Here is a 20,585-nt window from a genome sequence, read left to right as displayed (position 1 = left end):
AGTTGTTTAAGAAATGAAGATATCTTCATATTTCTGCAATTATGCGTCAACTATTTTCAGCAACCTGAAGCTTCTTATATTTGCTTAAATCTTTGATCTTGGTCTTAATTAAGTATTTTATGTGTCATGTAGTTCATCAAGAACATTTTTGGTAATCATCATCAAAAGGAAAGTCAACAATACTCAAGGAAAGCTTAGAAGAAAGTTGTCCAGACCAGGAATTCCTCACTATGTCACCAGTTAAGCCATGAAAAACCCTACAGCTGCTGCTAAATATGCTAAAATCATAAAACCTAGAGGAATGAAGCTTTCAACCTAACCCCTGCTGCCGCCCCTCTTATGCCACCCTAGGAAGTAAACATCTTATCAAAAAGAAAAATTATTGGAGAAAAATCTCTAGAAGTAACAGCCACTCTAGTAAAGGTTCAATCCAGAGTTTCTTCTTTGCCACCCCTCTGCAGCCTTGTTCTTTCAAGTTTCCTTCACCATTATCCATAGAAATAGGTTTCCCAAAACCCAGGTAAGAAAATTGTAAGAATAAGTCCTTCCAGATTCCCTATTATGTGGCAGGTACACATACTAGTTCCCCTGTTTTTGCTGTCCAGGTTTAAAACTACATGATTACCATCCTCTTTGCTTTACCCTATCTTACAACAAATCTAACTGAGCATCCTTAAAAATTTACAGACTCCCTTAATTGGATAGAAGATAATGAAAAAACATAAGAACCTGTGCATCCCTAAGATGGCTAAGAGGGGAATAATAGTTTGAGGTTGTTTTTTTCTGATGATAAGCGTTGCTATCTAAAGCATGCTAGGAATTGCATGCTGTATGTTCGCTTGCTTTTTCTTCTTGCTCGAAACTGTTCCTTTATGGTGTGCCTGTAGTCAATACAAGATACCCATGAAGTGTTGTATTCTTAAAAGAATTTTAAAATTTTTCCAAATGACTTCTCAAAATATCTACTGCTCTAAACGCAAACAAAAAAATATTTACTTCATTACCCAACAGCTGTCCCTGCAGTGGGAGGTAATTTTCTTGGGCAGGAGTGGAATTGTAAATTCCATCCCAAAGTACTCCTAAAATATATTGGGTTAATCTGAACAACCTAGTGAAATCTACAACCAACCTTATAAACAGCCTCTTTACAAAGGACAGCTCGAGGCACTTGAGGACTCAAGTCATCTTCACTGCTCGAAGCATCACTATCATCGTTGTCTTGAATCTTCTCATAATCAAGGAGAAATGACAGAGCATCAATCATGATCCTAAGTAATTCAAATGCAGGTTGTGATTTTCAAATGTTCAAAGATTATAAATTACCCATAATTACCAACAAAAAGACAATACTCATATACCTTGATGAAGAATGAAAACATGCAGTACAAATTGCATCTGCAGTTCTATCATCGAACCAAACTCTTCCTCGGTGAAGCTCACATAGGGTGATATGCGATCTCTTGGATTTTGCTTCATCCTCTTGCTATCAAAAAATTTACAAAATATAAAAATCAATTATCACTCCGATGAAGCTTTGCTCATTGATTAGGCAAAAAAATTACTAATACAAACCTGAAGCAGTGAAAAGAAGATATTTTGAAGTGGACGATTCTTGTTCTTATGCTTCTGATTCATTTGCCTGATGCTATGAACAACATGAGAGAACGCCAATTTTCTTAAAGCCCCATCACCCATAGTTTGTAGCTCCATGAACAAAGCTAGGATGTCCCCAATATCAACCATCTAAAGTAAAACAACGAAATATGCCAAATTCAATACCATGAACAAAGCTAAGGTGTCCCCAATATCAACCATCTAAAGTAAAACAACAAAATATGCCAAATTCAATATGAAAAAGCTCCGTATAAAATAAAAATCACATCAATTTTTATTTTTCCTTTGTGAGATTTAGCGATATTACCTTCCTATTAGCAAGGAAAATGAGCGATTGAACGATATGACATCTCAAACTCGAGGGTAGCGAACATGCGGAGGAGGCTAGGAAATGGGAGAGTTGCTTGGGGAAGTCGGCAAGGTGATGAGGATAAAAAGGTGTGACATGGGCTAAGAGCATGGCCCTATCGGACTTCATCTTGGATTGAAGCATTGGAAGGCTAAGCCTATCGGAACTACGTCACGACGCTGAGAGTGGCTGAAGAGAAACACCGGGCCGCTGAGAAGCCATGAGATTTTGGTTTTACGATTGAGAAAAGTTAATAGGCTTGGGTTTTTGGGGGCTGTAAAGTGAAGAAAGATAAGCCCTAGAAAGGAGGCTCAAAGCCTCAAACCCTACTCAAAGCTAAAATAAAATAAAATAAAAGTTAGATACAATGAAAATACAAGATAGGATCTAATTTATAAAATTATAAATTTTAAACGTATATTAATAATTTAAACATATAAATTATAAAAAACTAACAATATAAAATCCATAAATTATTTCTACCTTTTATAGTTAACCCAAAATGTGACACCCCATATGAGAATGAGGAAGACCCAAAAATTACCATCTTTATCCAAGAGAAAATCCCACATTTGAACCTTCAATCTACCCTAAAACCGAGGTACTGATCCAAGTGGTAGCACAGTAGATATTTGAACCACCAAAATGAATATAACTAATAATCAAAATTAACTCATGACCAAACAAAATGTTCACACAGGTATTTAGTGAGTAAAGCTTCAATATTTCTAAGTAACACAAAACCCAATGTTCAAGATACAATTAGAACTGAAACATATAAAAAAATTGTTCGGGGTAACCATAACAACCCAACCTTTTAAGTGATAAGTAACTACAAAAATGACATCTAACTATCACTTTTGAGGTCATACTAACGCTAAAGGTCTAGACCCTATACCAAATATGACAGTATAAGTTAACCAGTTACATATACATAAAGCAATTAGGCCATGCTAAGATACATAATCATAAAATGTGCCTAATATTTCATGAATTAGGCCACGCAGTCAAATCTTCTTCACCAACAATACCACAACCAGCAACACCCCACATCTCACACAATCCATATAGCAACCCAAACAGCCACACTACCGAGTTTTCTCCGCCCACAACACCCCAAATCACAGGCTATTACACATCAATGTAACTAAGAAGTCAAAACTCTAATGTTTCTTACACAACCAGAACCAAAGCAACTTTCCAAATGGTACTAATGTACAAGTCACGAAAACAACAGTATAAATACAAAACTAATGCTCGGACTTTCATACCCAAATTTCGTTGCAGTGAATACAGTGAAATCAATAGTGAGAATAAGGGGCGACTTACGACGGTTCCTAAATCCGCGATGGTGCACGACGGGGAAGACTGAATTGGGCAACTGGGTTGGCGGCACAACAACTGCAACGAATAGGGATGAGAGAGAGAGAGGTTATGGGCAGCGTTCAAAGGTGACACCCTCGTGTGTCTGCTCGAGGCGGCTACTGCTCATGGCGGCTCTATGGTAGCTGGCAGTGGTCAGTGCGAGAGACGGGGAGGGGGGAAGACAAGGCAGCGTCACTGGTAGGTTCATTGGGGGTGTTTGCGCAGGAAGGGGAACAGGGTACGGGTTGGGGAAAGAAGAAGAAAAAGGGGGACTAAAAACCGTGTGCTCGAGATGGCTACTGCGCGCTCACCGCAGCTCTATGGTCGCGGGCGGTGGTCGGTGCGAGAGACGGGGAGGGGGAAAGACAAGGTAGGGTCACGGGCAGGGGGCTTGGGGGTCTCTGCGCAGGAAGGGGAAATAGGTTACGGGTTGGGGAAAGAAGAAGATAAAGGGGGAATAAGAAATAAAAGGATGGAGACTATCGGGGGAGACCGGAGAGGGAGAAAAATAAAGGGAAGAAGATTTGAACTTTTGTGTGGTTAGTAAATCGCAGTAAATATTTAAATTTAACTCAATTAAAATTAGTGGCAATTGGATGCTGTTGTAAAATTTTAAGAAAGTGTCGAAATTAACTTTTTTGGTCAGAAAATATTTGTGACAACATTTTTTGCTGAAAAAATGGGTTTTAGCCACGATTGCATCTTTATTTTTTTTGGAAACATTAATCTTGTGGATAAAAATAATGATTTACGGCAAGTTATAAGTTGTTGAAAAAAAATTGGTAGCAACAGGTCGTTTATGTTGTAGTGTACGTACGTACGTGCGTACTTCATAAGATGAGGAGCTAGCTAACTAGGGTCAGTGCCCTAGCTTACAATTCATTCTGCTGGCTGCAATTGACGTTTGAGGTCCCTGTTGATTTTCTTGTACAAATCATATACGTACGTGATATCCATGCAACCTAGAAACGCATAAGCCACACAAACTGGTGCCGTTTGAATTCAACTGCAGTTTGTGATCCAAAGTGCATGAAACGTGATTCATGTTAACTTGCTCTTTTGTTAGCTAGCTAGCTAGCTTGAGGCCATTATTTTCAGATCGAGAACCCGATCATGATCTTATGCTAGCTGCATTAATTAAGATTATACATGCATGCATGCATGCATACAAACTACAATACCTATGATTTTCTATTTCAAATACTTTCTATATTTGAAAGAGGGAGAGACATATATTTTAAACTTGCTGTCCGTTAACAGCATGAATTATACTACGTACGTTACGAATTAGGGAAAGTAACCGAATCGGCGAACACCTTCTTATAACCTACATGAAAATCACACCACTGTTTGTTTGAAGTCTCAAAGAGATTGTGAAATTCACAACTTAATTTATCCGAAAATAGCATTATGTACAGCAAGAACCGCACAATTGTAACATCCATCCATACTAATTAAAGTAAAACAGGTTCTGTTGTAATTAAAACCATATGTCTCTCTGGTCTAGCTTTGGGCACATGCCTTCATCCCACTGGCCTAAACTTCCCTACCGTTGTTTTTTCCTGGTCTATATATTCGTAAATTTATATATATACTCCTCTACTCTTATTTCCCCTTTGGTTGTTTCATATCTTTAGCCTCTTCCGCTTCTTCATCTGCTCTTATATATATAACGATCATAAATCTTTGAAGCTGAGATCTTTCATATATTCGTTTTTCTTTTGTTTTTGTTTTGCTTTCTTTGATGTGAGAGTTTGCAATGAGAGGAGAAAGATCAGGAGGAGGTACGATGATGTTTGTCGAGACGAATGACATTCCGTCGACTGGGGAATACGCTAACGTCATGTATTCTGATCCAAACCTTCCCATGACGGGAAACCACGAGGATTTCCCATTGCGTAATAGCAGCGCTTCCTTGACCATGGCCGCCGGATGCTACGACCCCGGCAGGATGAGCGGTGAGGGTTCTCCCATGACTATGTCACCCTGGAACCAGACTTCTCCGTTCGCCAAATCTCCATGGTCGCAGTTTGATGAGCATCTCCCCCAGAATGGTCTCATTGGTTCGCTCATACGCGAAGAAGGCCATATTTATTCCTTGGCAGCTTCCGGGGATCTTTTGTACACCGGTTCTGACAGCAAGAACATTCGAGTGTGGAAGAATCTCAAGGAATTCACGGGGTTCAAATCTAATAGTGGGTTGGTTAAGGCGATTATAATCTCTGGCGAGAAGATCTTCACGGGTCACCAAGACGGGAAGATACGCGTGTGGAAGGTCTCCCCGAGGAACCCTAGCATTCACAAGCGCTCGGGGACGTTGCCCACGTTGATGGAGATCTTCAAGTGCTCCATCAAACCGAGCAATTATGTGGAGGTGCGACGACATCGGACTGCTCTCTGGATTAAGCACACCGATGCTGTGTCTTGTCTGAGTTTGAGTGAGGACAAACAGCTCTTGTATTCAGCTTCCTGGGACAGGACCTTGAAGGTTTGGAGAATGGCCGACTCCAAGTGCCTCGAATCCATCAGCGCCCACAACGACGCCGTGAATTCCGTGGTGGCCAGCTCGGGGGCCTTGGTCTTCACCGGCTCAGCCGACGGGACTGTCAAGGTGTGGCGGAGACAGGAAAAGGGGAAATCCACGAAGCACGCTCTCCAACAAACGCTTCTGGAGCAGGAGTGTGCGGTGACAGCGCTGGCCGTGAACACTTCCGGTTCGGTGGTGTACTGCGGTTCCTCCGACGGGTTGGTAAATTTCTGGGAGCGCGAGGACAAGCAGTTATCGCACGGGGGAGTCCTCAGGGGTCACAAACTGGCCGTCCTCTGCCTCTCAGCGGCCGGAAATCTGGTGCTCACCGGCTCTGCGGACAAGAGCATATGCGTATGGAGGAGGGACGGCACGATTCACACCTGCCTCTCGGTCTTAACAGGACATCAAGGTCCGGTGAAGTGCTTGGCTCTGGAGGAGGATCGAGAGCTGTCCACCGATGGTGACCCACGGTGGATTGTGTACAGTGGGAGTCTCGACAAGTCAGTGAAGGTTTGGAGCGTGTCGGAGCTGGCGCCGGACCTTAATCAAACTGCGGTGAGGCATCAGCAACGTCTGGTTTCCGATGCCGACTCGTTTGCATGCGAGGGGAGTTTGTCCGCGGGCAGAGCAGGCGGGAACAGGAGGAGGCAGTGACCTGATCCCCATGATCATGACGTTCTTGGGCCTATTTCCGTCAATCTGTCTAAAACATATCTGCAACTTGATGACACGTGTACCTAAGAATATATAAGGGAGGAGGCGTCTAGGATGTTTGGGTTTGAGGGATGTGAGAGCTGGAGATTTTATTTTGAAATGAGATTTGTGTTAATTGGGAATGAATTAATTAAGAATAGGAATAAAATGTCATGAAAAAAAACCCCCTTTTATGTAATATATTTATTCTTGATTGTTAGCGTTTTCCTTTTGTGAGCTTAATTGTTTTTTTTTTTCTTTTTTGTAAGGTTTTGTGTGACCCAAATTGTTAGTGATGCATGTTTTGTGAAGAAGATTACTTTGTCTAATTTTTCTTTGGCTTTTAATCAATTTCATTGTCTGGTTTCGATTCTGAGATAAAATAAGATGAGATAGTTTTAAATAAAAAATAAAAAATAAATAAAATATTATTTTTTGATATTATTCTTATTTTGAAATTTGAAAAAATTAAATTATTTATTATATTTCAAGTGAAAATTTGAAAAAATTATAATGATGAGATAAATAAAATGAGATTTTTTTTTTAATCCAAACATGACCCTAGTTTGCACAAGGTGAGAGGGAACGGTGCAAGAACGAGCTAGTAAAAAGGTTGCTTACTTTTACAAAATTTGGGTATAAAGTTATTATATAATTAAGTTTATCAAAATTAAATAGTTCGTGAATTATCTCTGCTCTTGAATATAAAATATAACGTGGCAATTAACTCGAGTTTAATTTGTTACTACAAGAAAAATAGATTCTTGTGATCAATTTATTGTAACGAAAAACCTATTCGTAACCATATTTTTGTTATAATAAATTAGTCACAAAAATCTATTTTTTTGTAACGCATGTTCAAATAAAAATTAAATGAACAGAGCTTGACAATCCAATATTCGCTCTAACTCATCCCGTTTACACCATCTAGTTATGTATGCAAGTGAAAGTATAAAAACAATCATTTTATTCTAGTGGCCGGATCCATCTTTATACAAAGAGCGTACGCGAGGCTTGTACATGATCTAAAACTTGTACCTAGCGCATTACTTGAACGATTGAAAAAGGGAACCATATATTGGTGAAGCAAACATGTACCGAGAAACCATTTTAACAAAAAAGTGTACGTACAAACTTCAAGGGTTTACATGAAACGTGAAGAATATGTGAATTGATCCTAAAAAAATGAAAAAATCTGACACTTGGATAGGACTTAAATTAAAACTTAAAACAATCAAAGATGAAACAACATTAATAGATAGGCAGTTTAAAAAAAAAAAAGTGATCCGGAAACAAATGAAGATAATTTTGCGCGCTCTATGCAGCCAACTCACCGTTAATTAATGTCAAAACCACTCCTATTTCAGAACTATACATGTCTCGTCCGAAAGCCAATCAATTTCTCAATGTGAGAGCTTACGAGAATGGTTTCTCCTCACTTCAGGTTGTCTGCATGAGTTGAGACCACTCATATGGCCACTCTGGCTACCGACGGTGTTCAAGTCTAAACCCATAGGAACAAGTAGATCTCCTCCTTCTAGCACTCTTAGGACCTATAAATAAATAGAAATGTATCAAACAACCTGAATTTTCATACAATCATGAAGATATTCACAAAACATCAAGGAAAAGAGATTTCGAATCGAATCAATTGGAGAGAGAGAGAGAGAGAGAGAAGAGGGGGGGGGGGGGGGGGGGGGGGGGGCGCTAAGAAACCTTCGACATTGGCGGTCGGGATTCGGGATCTTGACGTAGACACAAGGAGGCAGCACGGCCCATTGCCTCCAGTTGACGAGGGATGTCAAGGGATTGCTCACAGGCTAAGCATGGATCCAGTAATTGATAATTATTTGCTATAACATGGCTTGGTTCTAATGCGGCGAGAGGGTGGAACCATTCAGACAGAAACTGCTGCTCCTTGACATGTTGCAGCTCATTGATTCTTTTACCTGTCATTAGCTCTAACAAAATCACTCCAAATGCATAAACATCGACTTTATGTGTGATTTGTCCACCATCTACGTATTCTGGAGCAAGATACCTGGTTCGAAAAAGTCATCATCTCTGAATAATCAGATTTAATTGTATGTTAATACTTTCTATACAAATATTGAGTGCGTCTAGCTTGAGGGTACTGATTATAATTTTATAAACAATTTATTGAATTTATTTCAGAAGGATACCCTGAAGTTCCAATTACTTGATCCTCATTAGAGATATCCCAGTCAGCATGCCACCTAGCAAGCCCAAAATCAGCAACCTAATAATAATAAATAGATTAGAATGAAAAAGGCATATTCTGAAAACAATAAAAGAGCTAAGATGAGATTTAGTATAGCTACTTGCAATTCCTAGGGAAACTCTACCATAATGCAGCATCACTTTCAAATTTGATACCAAATTTACAGAACGGAAATAGTTGATACTGTCCACAAAGGTAAAAATAATGTATCATGGCACAATATATTTGCCTTTTTTTGCTGCTTGAACTGCAGGTTAAGAAAAGGAGGTATAGTAATACACAAAATATAGCAGACAGCTGCAGATTAAATTCAATGGCTGAATCATCTTAATTATCTTCAAAGTGAAAAAACCTCGAGTTCCTAAATGTCCAGGTTATAGTTTAAGTACCAGAGGCTCAAATTCGTGAGTTAGGAGGATATTGTTCGGTCGCAGATCTTTGTGTGCTATACAGCCCACTCGACAGTCCTCGTGAAGATATCGTAATCCTCGTGCTGCCCCTATTGCTATCTTTAACCGTGAGTGCCAATCTAGTCGGGTTATGTGGTTACCTGTCAATAACAGAAATGATCAGTAAAATATCTTTTTTTTGATAAGTATGATCAGTAAAATATCTTGACCACAACCTTAATTAAAACCCATATTGTATCAATATAGAAAGTTTACAAAGTGCATGGGATTCAAAGGAAAAATAGATTATACCATGTAAATGCAAGTCCAAGGATCCATTGCATATGTACTCGTAAACCAAAACCCTCTTCTTTCCCTCAATACAGAACCCAATCAGTAATGCAACATTCCTGTGTTGTGCACAGCTCAATACCCTCACTTCCCTACAGAAATCAGCATCTGATTCGGAGCCACCAAACTTTAACTGCTTCACTGCAACAACAAGGCCATCTCTGAACTTGCCTCTGTGAACCACGCTTAAACCACTTTCTGCCAAGAAATTTATATCTGAGAATCCATTTGTAGCTTCCTCCAGCTCTTTGTAAGAGAACTGTATCGGAGGTTTTCCAAAAGCTGGTGCTTTGTGTTGACACAGTGGGCATAAAGGAGGAGGTGTTGAGGAAATTCTGCCTAAAGAAACAGCATCCCTGATGTTTGAGTTAATGGTGTATTCTCTCTTATTGGTTTGGTTGGTCCTGAACCTATTTGTCCCCAAATCTTTATCATAACCTTCAAACTTATCAAGTGTAGTTTTGGAAGAAATTTTGGTAGTATTTATATAATTTCCTGATATGAGCTTTTGATCATCAAAGTGGTTTTCAGGAATCCAAAATTCACTCTTCTGATTCCTAGCTACAGATGATGTTGGGGGTTTCAATGGAGAGGTAAGCTTTTGTCTGTCCAATTCAAGTGCTGTGAGTGGGTCATTCAAGTTTCTTTGCTCATCACTTGGTTTGTGGATTCCATTGTGTTGTCCTTCAAACAGAGGATTTTGTCCGTAGATGAGGAAAAGAGAGGTTGCCGTGTCACAATTTGACACTGAAGCTTTCCCGGTGGTTCTTGTGTAGGAACTAGTTACCTCTTCAGGGCTGGTTAGTGGAGTAGCATGCTTCATCCTACGGCTTTGCGACTTCCCAACATCTCTTCCTGGTGAAGAAGCAGCAGAAAAGAAGGGGGTTTGGAGCTCATCTGAGCAGCCTAAATTAAGCCTAAGGACTTTTGGCTGAGGACCCTTCATTACTACAACATTGCAGCATAGTTCCTCCATGCAATGCTTCAGCTCTTGTTTCAATTTTCTGTTTCAAAACCCAGGTTGTGACTATTTTCTCAGACCATTCTAACTATTTTAGAAACATAAGACTTCAAAAAAAATAGTAAGATGCAAAAAGCAAGACAAGTAGATGAATTTGTATGGTTCATTGATTCATAAAACAAGTAAATGTGTGAAGTTATAAAGACTGCTAATACATTGCAACATACAACAGGATATTGACTATCTCCATCTGTTTGCACGAGGTGTTTTTAGCTGATTCACTTATCAAAAGAAGAAAGTAGTTCTAGTTGATTCACTGTAAACTACAGCATAAGATAGCACAATCGGAGTAAGAAAAAAGTTACAATAAAAGTTACTATATGATCCAACTGTGATTGTCAAACACTAACAAGAAAATTAATAAGAACAAGAACTCACACACAACTCTTATGATGGACAGAAACTCAAACGACTCAGGGACACTTGAATAACACCCACAGACACCACTAGACGTCACTCATGCTTAGGACAAAAACTGCGCTCGGTTACACCTACGAAGAAGTCTTGAGCTTCATTGTGTAGCACAATAGTCGGTACAACAAGGTTAGTGCACAAATATCAGCTCCAATTTAACAGCTTCTATGTGATAGCCGTTTAGTATGAGAGGGGGTGGCTTAAGAGATCTCATGTTGCTTGGAAATGATAAATCTTACAATTAATAATGATTTTCAGAGACTCTAATCATAACCTTGACTGATCTTTTAGATCGAGTAGTATAAGCCCAGATTTGGTTAGTACTATTCTACGATGGTGACAATCAAACCAATTAATTTCCTGTTCATGTGTCGAAAAATGAAGACTTGTCCGGATTGATTGATTGAGAGGCACACAGCACAACTAGTTGTTCAGGGTTTCTCTCAACAGTATGACTTGGATTATTATATATAAAACTTTTGGTCCCATAGCAAATAATTGTAGCCGTGTCTTGCTAGCGTTGGCAGCAGTAAATCATGTGAACGACAGCAGATAGATGTGAAAAATGCTGCCATTCATGCAGAATTATGTCAAAAAATATCCATGGAATAGCTGCTAAGGTTCGAGAAAGAACTAGAAGGCTTAACCAGATTAATTCTATATGTTTAAAAGCTAAGAAATAGCTCTGTACGAATTGAAACAAGTACAATGAGTATGGTAACAAAAATAAGGCCATCTGTTTTGGAGCTACATATGGGCATATGCCTAGGCCGTATTGACATGCAAAACATTGACCTATTTTTCGGCATATAGGCGAAAAATGTTGCAACGATATCTCGGAGGTAGCAAAAGAAAATGATCGAGACAATTTACCAACTTAGAGTTAATGATTTAATAGGGGCTGTCCTGTCCAGTTATCATAAGAGCGAAAATGAATGGTGATCAGCCAGAAAATTAATAGCTCAGAAATGAGAAATAATATACTTGTTATTTTATGTTAAATTACTTGTCCAGTACGACCCAGTTGACGCCATTGCTCTTTGCTTCAGCTACCACGGCCCCGCCAGGCGAGCTTGCCACGACCTTGATCCTGAGTCTGACCTGCAAATCAAGTTTCAGCGTTCAAAAATTGACACGAAATCCACTAGCAGAGTTTTTTTTTTCCTCTTTGTAAATGCATATTGCACGGTTTCTGGGAAATGCATGGAATATCATTTTTTATTTTTTGAAAAGAAAAAGAAATATAATTTTACTTTTTTCTGTAGTTTTTATTTTCTATACTCAATATTTTGTACCAAAAAGGAAAAGCCGAACCCATTGGTACCACAGCTAGCTGGTAAGTACTTTTCTTTTTCTTTTTTTTTGAAAATACCTGGTTAATTTCTAGTATGTAAGATAGGACAGCGTAGCGGCAAAAAGAAAAAGTTACGCAAAGGAAAGAAAGATAAGAAAGAAAAAAAGAAAAGAAAGCAGATCAAGGGAATGTACATTGTACAGCCTAGCTAGTCGCGTTTGTTTCTTAGTGGAATGTACAAACAATTGTTGTCGGTCACCGTATAAATACTTTTTACGTCTATTTTTTTAACTATAAAAACTATTTGAATAAAGAAACTATAGAAGATCTCAACAATATGCTTACTCATAAAGCAAAAGGAAAAAGAGATAAAATAACGTAAAGATCAGATTCATGCATGGGGTAGGCCATTGAACTTTTCTTTTCTTTTTTGAGTTTCTTGGACCAGTCCAATTTATGGAGCTTTGGCTAACATACTAGAGCACATGCCGATCTTCATTTCAAAGCTGGCCCTCAGAATTATCATCTCTTTACAGCCACTAGAAACAGATTCAAAATCTTCTAGGCTCCGACATCTCAATGATCATTTGTCAGAGACAACCCTTTAAAATGATCATTCATGCTTTCCTCATGTATCAAATACGATTAACTTTTAAATGATTATATTTAATCGATAAGATTTAAATTTTAAAATTTATTTTTTAAATAAAATTATATCACATGAATGATGTGTTACAATTTTAGATAAGAAGCTCAGGGAGAAAACAATAAAAAATCATGTACGGAAATCGTGTAATTAATCTTGCCTATTAACCTTTCATGCATTCCTCGACGAGAGATCTATATGTTTTTATAATAATTAAAATAAGATTAATTTGGAGGAATTTCTGAAACCCCTAGTCGAAGAAAAACTCTGTCCAACAGATAATGCCAGGTCAAAGACTTAGGATGCAAGGCAAAACCACGTGGTTTTGTCTGATCATCAAACCAACTGAAACTACGTCGTTTCATTCGCGTATAAACAGTCTTGACAGTAACGAGTCCGTTGAAAAAGAAGGGCGGTAAGTGGTAATTTCGTAATTACGAAAGGAATCACCTCGATGTGGTTGTGGAGCTGAAGCGCCATTTGAGAACACGACTCGGAGATCTGGTAAATTCGATCCGGTAACTCTTCCCGTTGACCGCCCGCACAGTCTCCGGCGAAGAACGGTATGTTCCAGAATCTCCTTCCTGAGTACACAAATCAATTCGTCAGCGATCGATGACCAATTCCACCGTAAGAAGTGAAAGGAAATTAGCAAAGAAGTCAACACAAATTTACACTCATAATTACGTTTCAAAGGGATGGCGAAATTACCGTTTTTCTCAGCGGGAAATATGGCGAGCAAGGTAATGCCGTCTCCGGGATGAACGACGTGAGTGAGAGCCCAAGCCAGTGCGCTTTTGGAGATCACCCTCTCGGCTTTCACGGCGACTACTACTTTGGCGGCGGTGTTGCTTTGCCTTTCGCTCCCTTCCATTTATTCAGGGAACGTCACGACTCACGGCACCGGTGCTTCAATCCACCATTAAAATCAGGAGCTTTCCTCTTGAACGTTTGAGAACTTCAAACTGCTTGTCTCGCGTCGGGTGTGTTTCGACTGAAAATGGGAACTTCATACGCTTTTTGTTGTATTGATTGATTGCAGTTAAAGTAGATGGTTTGGGCCCGTTCTTTTTAAGTTTCATCATGGGGCCCATTGATGGAATTTCTTACATCTTCCCAAATTTCTTTAGATTCTTTAGGCAAAGAAAAATATACAAAGTTAATGTATATTAATAAGAAATGATATTTATAGTGTAAAAATATCGTGTAATTAGTTAAAAAAATAAATAAATATAAAATTTATAAGAAAAAAACTAATTTATTAATAATAAACTTTATTTTTTTTCAAGAATGACAGGTGTATACTTCACAACTCTATTATAATAAGGCTATAGTAATTTTATTGTTAATTGAAAAACAATCTACCTTCAAATAAGATTGAGTAATACTATTTATCATTTTTTTTTATTATCATCTTTTTATTATTTTATGATGTGATATTAAATAATTAAAAATTATTTATTATGTGTCACTTAGGCCTATTATTTAATATCACGTCAGTGAATATAAGAAGATGGTGATAAATATGATGATAAATAAATCTTTAGATTATGACTAAACAATAATTTATATTTGTTTAGAGAAATGCTACTATACCGCTTAAGTTATACTGTTCATTCCTCATTTTTAGGAAATTATGTCGTCTGACGTGGTTTTAAAAAAACTAAAAACATAATTTTATTTTGAATATTTTATTTTTTTTAATAAATGCATGTGGTACGACGTCAATTAGACAAAATGAACAGTATACCTGAAATAACAAGGTAGCATTTTTTCACATTAATTATAGAGTGATTATACTTACAAGTTGGTGCCTATGATATAGTACTTTCCAAACTGATAATATGATAAGACTTTATAGGTAAGAAAAATTTAAAATTAAATTTTAAATGTGAAGAGGGTATCGTCCACGATTGCACGTAAATATATAGTGTTCCGACAAAATGCCGAGTTGTTGGCCGTAAGAAACGTGAACGGGAGGAGACAAGTGAGGTAGGACCGTACGTAGGCCCTTTGAATTAATATCTATTGAGAGAATAAAGTATTTCTTTTATTCTCGTTTTCTTAATGTCATAAACTTCTATTTCATGAAGCAATTATAACTATAGCTTTGATTGGTTGGGAGAGGAAGCAAAAAGCAAGATTTGGATATCCAAATCTATATAAAATTTAAGGAAACTTCAATCAAATAATGTTAATCGAGTAACATTGTTATCGGTTTGTATGGTAGCTAGATTTTAGCTGTAGTTTAAATAGTAAATTGAGATGAGTTGAGATAAAAGTTGAATAAAATATTGTTATAATATTATTTTTTAATATTATTATTATTTTGAGATTTGAAAAAATTGAATTATTTATTATATTTTGTGTAAAAATTTAGAAAAATTATAATAATGAGATTATATGAAATATTTCTTATATTCAAATGTGGCTTTTTTTTCAACTAGAGATAGAGGGACTATAAACGTAACAAGAGTACATACAATAAAAAAAGAAAAAGAAAAAAATCTGCCGAATGTTTTTGTAAATTATAATGATTTTAGGATATATAAGTACTATAGCTATAAAGAGATCGCATAAAAATAAACCTACAAATTGACATAATTTTATACAATATGTTAAATTTACTTTATAATAAAAGTTACAACCCGTGGCTTAGAGAGAGAAGTTTCAACACTCTCTAAGAAAAAACCCCAGTGCTAATCTCCTTCCTCCCTCCTCCCCCCTTTGTTTTCTTCTTTCTCCCTCTTTTTTCTTTGTTTTCTTTTGTTTTCTTCTTCTTCTTTTTTTTTTTTTAAAAAATTTTTTCAAGTCGAGAAAGATGAAAATGCCGATTTGAAGCTCTCTGGCCCCTAGCTACCAATACACACCCCACCACAAGATTTCCAAGGAGACAATCCCACAAGATTCCTAAGGAGATGATCTATTAGATGGGGGGAAGAAGTTCGCTGAAAGGGGAGTTGCGTGAACCACAAGCGCGTGTTGAATTCGGCACATGAAGTCCATGCGCCTATGTCTAGAGAGTATTTTAGCCACCATGTTCAGCGATCAAGCCTCAGGCTCGTTCAGATCTACTGCTGGGCATTTTCCCAGACTCAATTTTTGTGTTTTCTGCGTGTGTGTGTTTTCTTTTTCTTTTTCTTTTTCAGTTTTTCATGTAATTTTTCGTTATTTCCTTTGTTTTAAGTTGTATTAGTTAAAAAAAAAAAAGTCAAAAAATAGAAAATATTATCTCTAAGACCAAAGGTCCGTAGAGTTTTGTGCTCCACTTTAGGGAAGGGGGAGCTTTGTGTGCTGTCTTAGACATTGAGCTATGACAAAGATCTATATCTCATATGATTAGTCTGGAAATGTTGAACAAGACTTTGTTAGCCACAAAGGAATTTGACTTGAGAAGCTAGAAAAGTAAGAATTTGACTTGTAATTTTCAGGTCACAAGTTGTAATTGTCCATTATATGAATAAATGAACAATGTTTTACTTTAAAAAAAAAAACCTTGTGTGTTTAGTTTTGAGAATTCTCTTTACGGCTAAAATATTTCTTTTTAGGATAACACTACGTACTTTTCATTCTAAACTTGGTCATCATCGAATCACACATTTTCAAATAAATTATATCATAAGTGTGATAAGATTTTTTTTTTTTTTAAAAAAGTGTTGTTAGGGTGTGGCCTAGTAGTGATGGCTAGATGTGCCCCCTAGCCAAAACTCACTTTTTTATTGTTTTTTTAATTTTTCTTTCACATTTTTTAACATTTTTAAACATTTTCATAAAATAAAAAAAAATCAATATACCAATAGACATTTTCTTAATTAATAAGTAAAAAAAAAAATTAAATACATGAACGGTCAAAATAAGGAGACAAAATAGAAGGGCATAAAAGTAATATTCAATATATATATATATATATATTAAGACAATAAGCACATTTCTCAAATTTGTATAGAAAGCAGAAAGTCTAAGATTTTTCACGACTTGGCTAAACATATTTTCAAGTATTGATAAGATAGTGGTGAAGCCCACTATCTTGTACAAGTTTTAGGTATGTGTGGTTGTCAAATACATTTCAAACCAATTAGTAATGAGACTTATTATTTTTTCTAATTCTTATAAAAAGTTTAACAAAATTAAACTTATTTCATATATTCAAAATATATATATCAACTTATTTCGTATATTTAAATACATTTTAATGAGATTTATAAAATCCTACTGATCAATTCAGATTATCTAAAATCAACTTAGTACTCAAATGTACCCTTAAACAGATGATTTGGAGCATCCCAACTCACGAGGAGCAAGTTGCTAAGGGATTTTCTTGCCAAAAAACATCTTGGGTGCGAATCTTTTGAGGTGATTTGCACTAGCAAAGGAAATGGACAAATTCATTTGTTTTGGTGTTTGATTTATATGTATGGAGGGAGATTAAGATGCAGGAGATGAAAATGATGTATGACCATTATTGGATGGTTGAGATCATGTGATGATGACTAATCACATCATTCATCATTACTACTACTATGAGAAACGAACAAGTGTCTCAACGTTTTTGGTCACGACAGGTCACATAAACACCATGTGATGGTGGTAATTATGACGTATCAATTTGTAAATCTAAATGGGGACCATATAGTGATGATGATGATCATGACGTCCATAAATCTCTTTGGGTTAATCTTGGTCATGATCATATACCTGGAACCAACGTTTTACCGGCCACCATATAAAAAAGAGTAATGTTATATATAGTTATAGAATTGTAAACGTCGTGTAATCGTTTTGAAAAAGAGTAAGATCTACGATTAAAAAGTTAATTCTTTTTTTTTATGTAAGTCCCATATTAATTCATTTTTTTCAAAATAACTGCATGCCGCTTGCACATCCACGACTGCAAATATCATTTCTCTATAAAAAAAATACTATCCTTTATAATTTTTATAAAATTTTTATGTACAATTAATTTTACGTATTTTTTATATACTTCATTAATATGATTGAATGTGACACTTTTTCTTAATATAAAATAATTTATTTAGTCAATTACATTAATGAAATGCATAAAAACTATGAAAAAATGATTGTATGTAATAGAATTCTAATTTTTAGATTTCTTATTTTCACACTTCTTTACACAATCTTGTTTTAAAATAATTTTAATTTTTAAAAATGATAATGCTCTTATAATTCATTATACAAAAATACCCTTTATTTAAAATATATATAATTCTAAAAGATTGTGAAAAGGGTTTCTTGCTTATAATTTTTCTAGACAATATATATAACTATAGCACTAATTAAGAAAGTTGTCGGGTGGAGATTTTCATTTAGCCCCATTTTAGAATTTGGACTGTTTTGTCTAATTTTAAGTTAAGTCTAACATCTAAACATCCTATTTTAAATCATTATATTTATCTCAATTTAAAATTTCTTTACACGTAGAATTCACAATATTTTTCAACTCAACACCTTGTTACAAGCGAGACCCATTCAATTTCATATAAATATATTTAAAGTCATATTAGGTGAGTTTTACGAAACTTACTCTACTATCTTAACTCACTACTATTAATAAAGAATTCAAGTTATTTCAATTCAATTTAACATCCAAATGGACCTTAAAGAAAAAATATAAACTTATTATAATTTTTTTTTTAAAATTTTTTTTATAGTTTTTATGTGATTGTTGACGTATCACCAATGTAATAAATACTGATTTAATTTAATTTTTAGTTTTAGTGTTTAATTAGTGACGCATCCATTTATAAAAGTTACGTAGAAAAACTGGAGTATCTATCGCGCGCATTACTCTTTTATTCTTTAAAATAAAAAATTGGATACAAACTTTTATGAACTATGAACTGAATCTACAAAATAAACTTAAGTCGCTTACAAAAAATAAAATCGGTGAGGCTATTGTTTTTTTTTCACATTTTTTTAATACATTTAAATATTTTTAAAAAATAAAAAAATACATTAATATATTTAAAATCATTAAATAAAATAAAAAAAAAAGAATTTTTTTTTTTTTTTTTTTTTTTTTTTTTTTTTTTTCTGAGCGATACATTTGGATAGTACCACCTAAGCGGCATAGAGGCTTTATTCAAAATAAAAATAAGAGAATTGCTTCTTCCACAGAAAGTGGCCACCGATGGTGGCCACCGACTGTGAGATTTTATTTATTTATACTTAATAATTAGATAAATAGATTTTAGTGAATTTCTGATTTTTATTTTTTATTTTTAAAATTTAATGTGTTATAAAAAATATTTGAAAACAAAAACAAAATAAAGAGAATTTTTTTACCTCTTCGGTGGGCATTTGGGTGGCTTCCCTGTGTGGGAGAAGCACTGTCCAATAATCACATGTCAGTTTACTCTCCCCTGATTGAAGTCAGAAGTTGTTGAAACCCGAGGTCCAAACATGACCCTCTGAAAATAATAAATTTAAAAAAGTAATGTTATACATTTTTAAAATATTTATAAATTAATATGATTTTATGTGATATATCATATTATAAAATTATTTTTATTATAAATTAGATCTAATAAATTTTATGAAATTAAATCAATTTATCGATTTATTTTGTATAATCATTTTGCACTTTTAACCGATTTTTTTATTTTTTTTTAATTTAATAAAGGTTCAAGATTTGCATTTTTTTTTAAGGTTGAGGACTTATTTATCTGAAAACTATAAAAGTTATTTTTTAATTTAAATTTAAAACTAAAAGGATATGTAAGGCATTAGATGATTGGAGATTAATTATTATATTTCACTTATAAACCTATCATCTAATGTCATATCATGGCCGGATGATAAGAAAATATATAATAATTAGATTTTTTTCAATAATTCCCCTTCCCTCTATCTCTTTCCCCTCAAGCCATTGCTGAGATATCTCTCTCCTCAAGCTTTTCAACAGATACGAAATGGGAAAACACCCTTCAATATTATTTAGATTTTTAGGTGAAGTGATTAAGGTGGAATTTTAGGGTGAACCAAGCAATTTTAATAGATGGATTGCTAGTAGATATGATGTGAGATGTTGATGACTAACTGGTTCTTCAATCCAACATCTGGATGAACTGTTTTCATGTTTAGGACAAGGAGTAGGTTGGACAGCAGGCTGTGGTTGGAGGAAAAGAATTGGAAACAGAAAGAAGTTAAGAAGAGAAAATTAGATTTTCATTGCTAATATGGGCTTGTAAAAGCCTTGATTTATTATTTGTTGGCAGTTTTTTTCTTTTAGTTTTGCTCGGTGAACAAGAAAATGGGTACAAGCACAACATAGAAGAGAAAAAAAAAACTAATTTCTTAGTTATTGTGACGATTTTAACATTGGGAAAGGCAGATGATTAATCTTTTAGTTTCGAGAAAAAATGCCTTTCATTAGAATGGGAAGAACTATGTTATACGGTTGTGTTTGAGTGTTGAAAAGTGTTGAGATATGTTATGAATAGTAATAAAAAAATAGATGAAAAGTAATAATAGAATATTGAATAGTAATAAAAAGTAATTAATAGTAGTAAAAAATATGTAAAAAGTAATAATAAAATAATAAATATGAGTAAAATATGTTGAGAAGTATTGAGATATTCTCAACACCCAAACACAGATGAGCTTGATAGAAATGAAAGAGAGAAAAACATACTCACTAGAAGGAAAAGGAATTTTTAT

At 35.3% G+C, this 20,585-nt stretch overlaps 3 protein-coding genes across 5 annotated transcripts; 1 reads left to right on the top strand and 2 right to left on the bottom strand.

The window, feature by feature from the left end:
* Window positions 1-803: 803 nt before the first annotated feature.
* Window positions 804-2,293, bottom strand: LOC122296691 (protein SDA1 homolog). Its single transcript, XM_043106494.1, has 5 exons — window positions 1,922-2,293; window positions 1,573-1,743; window positions 1,359-1,483; window positions 1,130-1,268; window positions 804-881 (listed from the first exon to the last, which is right to left on the bottom strand). The coding sequence occupies exons 1-5, from the start codon at window positions 2,105-2,107 to the stop codon at window positions 804-806; spliced, it is 699 nt and encodes a 232-aa protein (XP_042962428.1). The 5' UTR covers window positions 2,108-2,293.
* A 2,433-nt stretch (window positions 2,294-4,726) lies between these two features.
* Window positions 4,727-6,786, top strand: LOC122295622 (protein JINGUBANG). The gene has a single exon (XM_043104693.1). It carries the CDS (start codon window positions 5,088-5,090, stop codon window positions 6,510-6,512), a length of 1,425 nt encoding a protein of 474 aa, XP_042960627.1. The 5' UTR covers window positions 4,727-5,087; the 3' UTR covers window positions 6,513-6,786.
* An 843-nt stretch (window positions 6,787-7,629) lies between these two features.
* LOC122297300 (inactive protein kinase SELMODRAFT_444075-like) lies at window positions 7,630-13,946 on the bottom strand. 3 transcript variants are annotated; one of them, XM_043107322.1, is made up of 8 exons: window positions 13,620-13,944; window positions 13,359-13,492; window positions 11,975-12,069; window positions 9,495-10,537; window positions 9,183-9,343; window positions 8,735-8,811; window positions 8,268-8,592; window positions 7,630-8,104 (listed from the first exon to the last, which is right to left on the bottom strand). In XM_043107322.1, exons 1-8 carry the CDS (start codon window positions 13,780-13,782, stop codon window positions 7,955-7,957), a joined length of 2,148 nt encoding a protein of 715 aa, XP_042963256.1. In that variant the 5' UTR covers window positions 13,783-13,944; the 3' UTR covers window positions 7,630-7,954. The 3 variants fall into 3 exon arrangements, with proteins under 3 accessions (XP_042963256.1, XP_042963257.1, XP_042963258.1); XM_043107324.1 differs by lacking the exon at window positions 7,630-8,104 and having other exon boundaries at window positions 8,428-8,615; window positions 13,620-13,946; XM_043107323.1 differs by lacking the exons at window positions 13,359-13,492; window positions 13,620-13,944 and having other exon boundaries at window positions 11,953-12,075.
* Between the last annotated feature and the right edge of the window lie 6,639 nt (window positions 13,947-20,585).

Source organism: Carya illinoinensis, chromosome 15 (assembly GCF_018687715.1).
Source record: "Carya illinoinensis cultivar Pawnee chromosome 15, C.illinoinensisPawnee_v1, whole genome shotgun sequence".
Taxonomy (NCBI): Eukaryota; Viridiplantae; Streptophyta; class Magnoliopsida; order Fagales; family Juglandaceae; genus Carya; species Carya illinoinensis.
The sequence above is the reverse complement of the archived record's forward strand: the minus strand, read 5'-3'. Positions and strand labels throughout refer to the sequence as shown.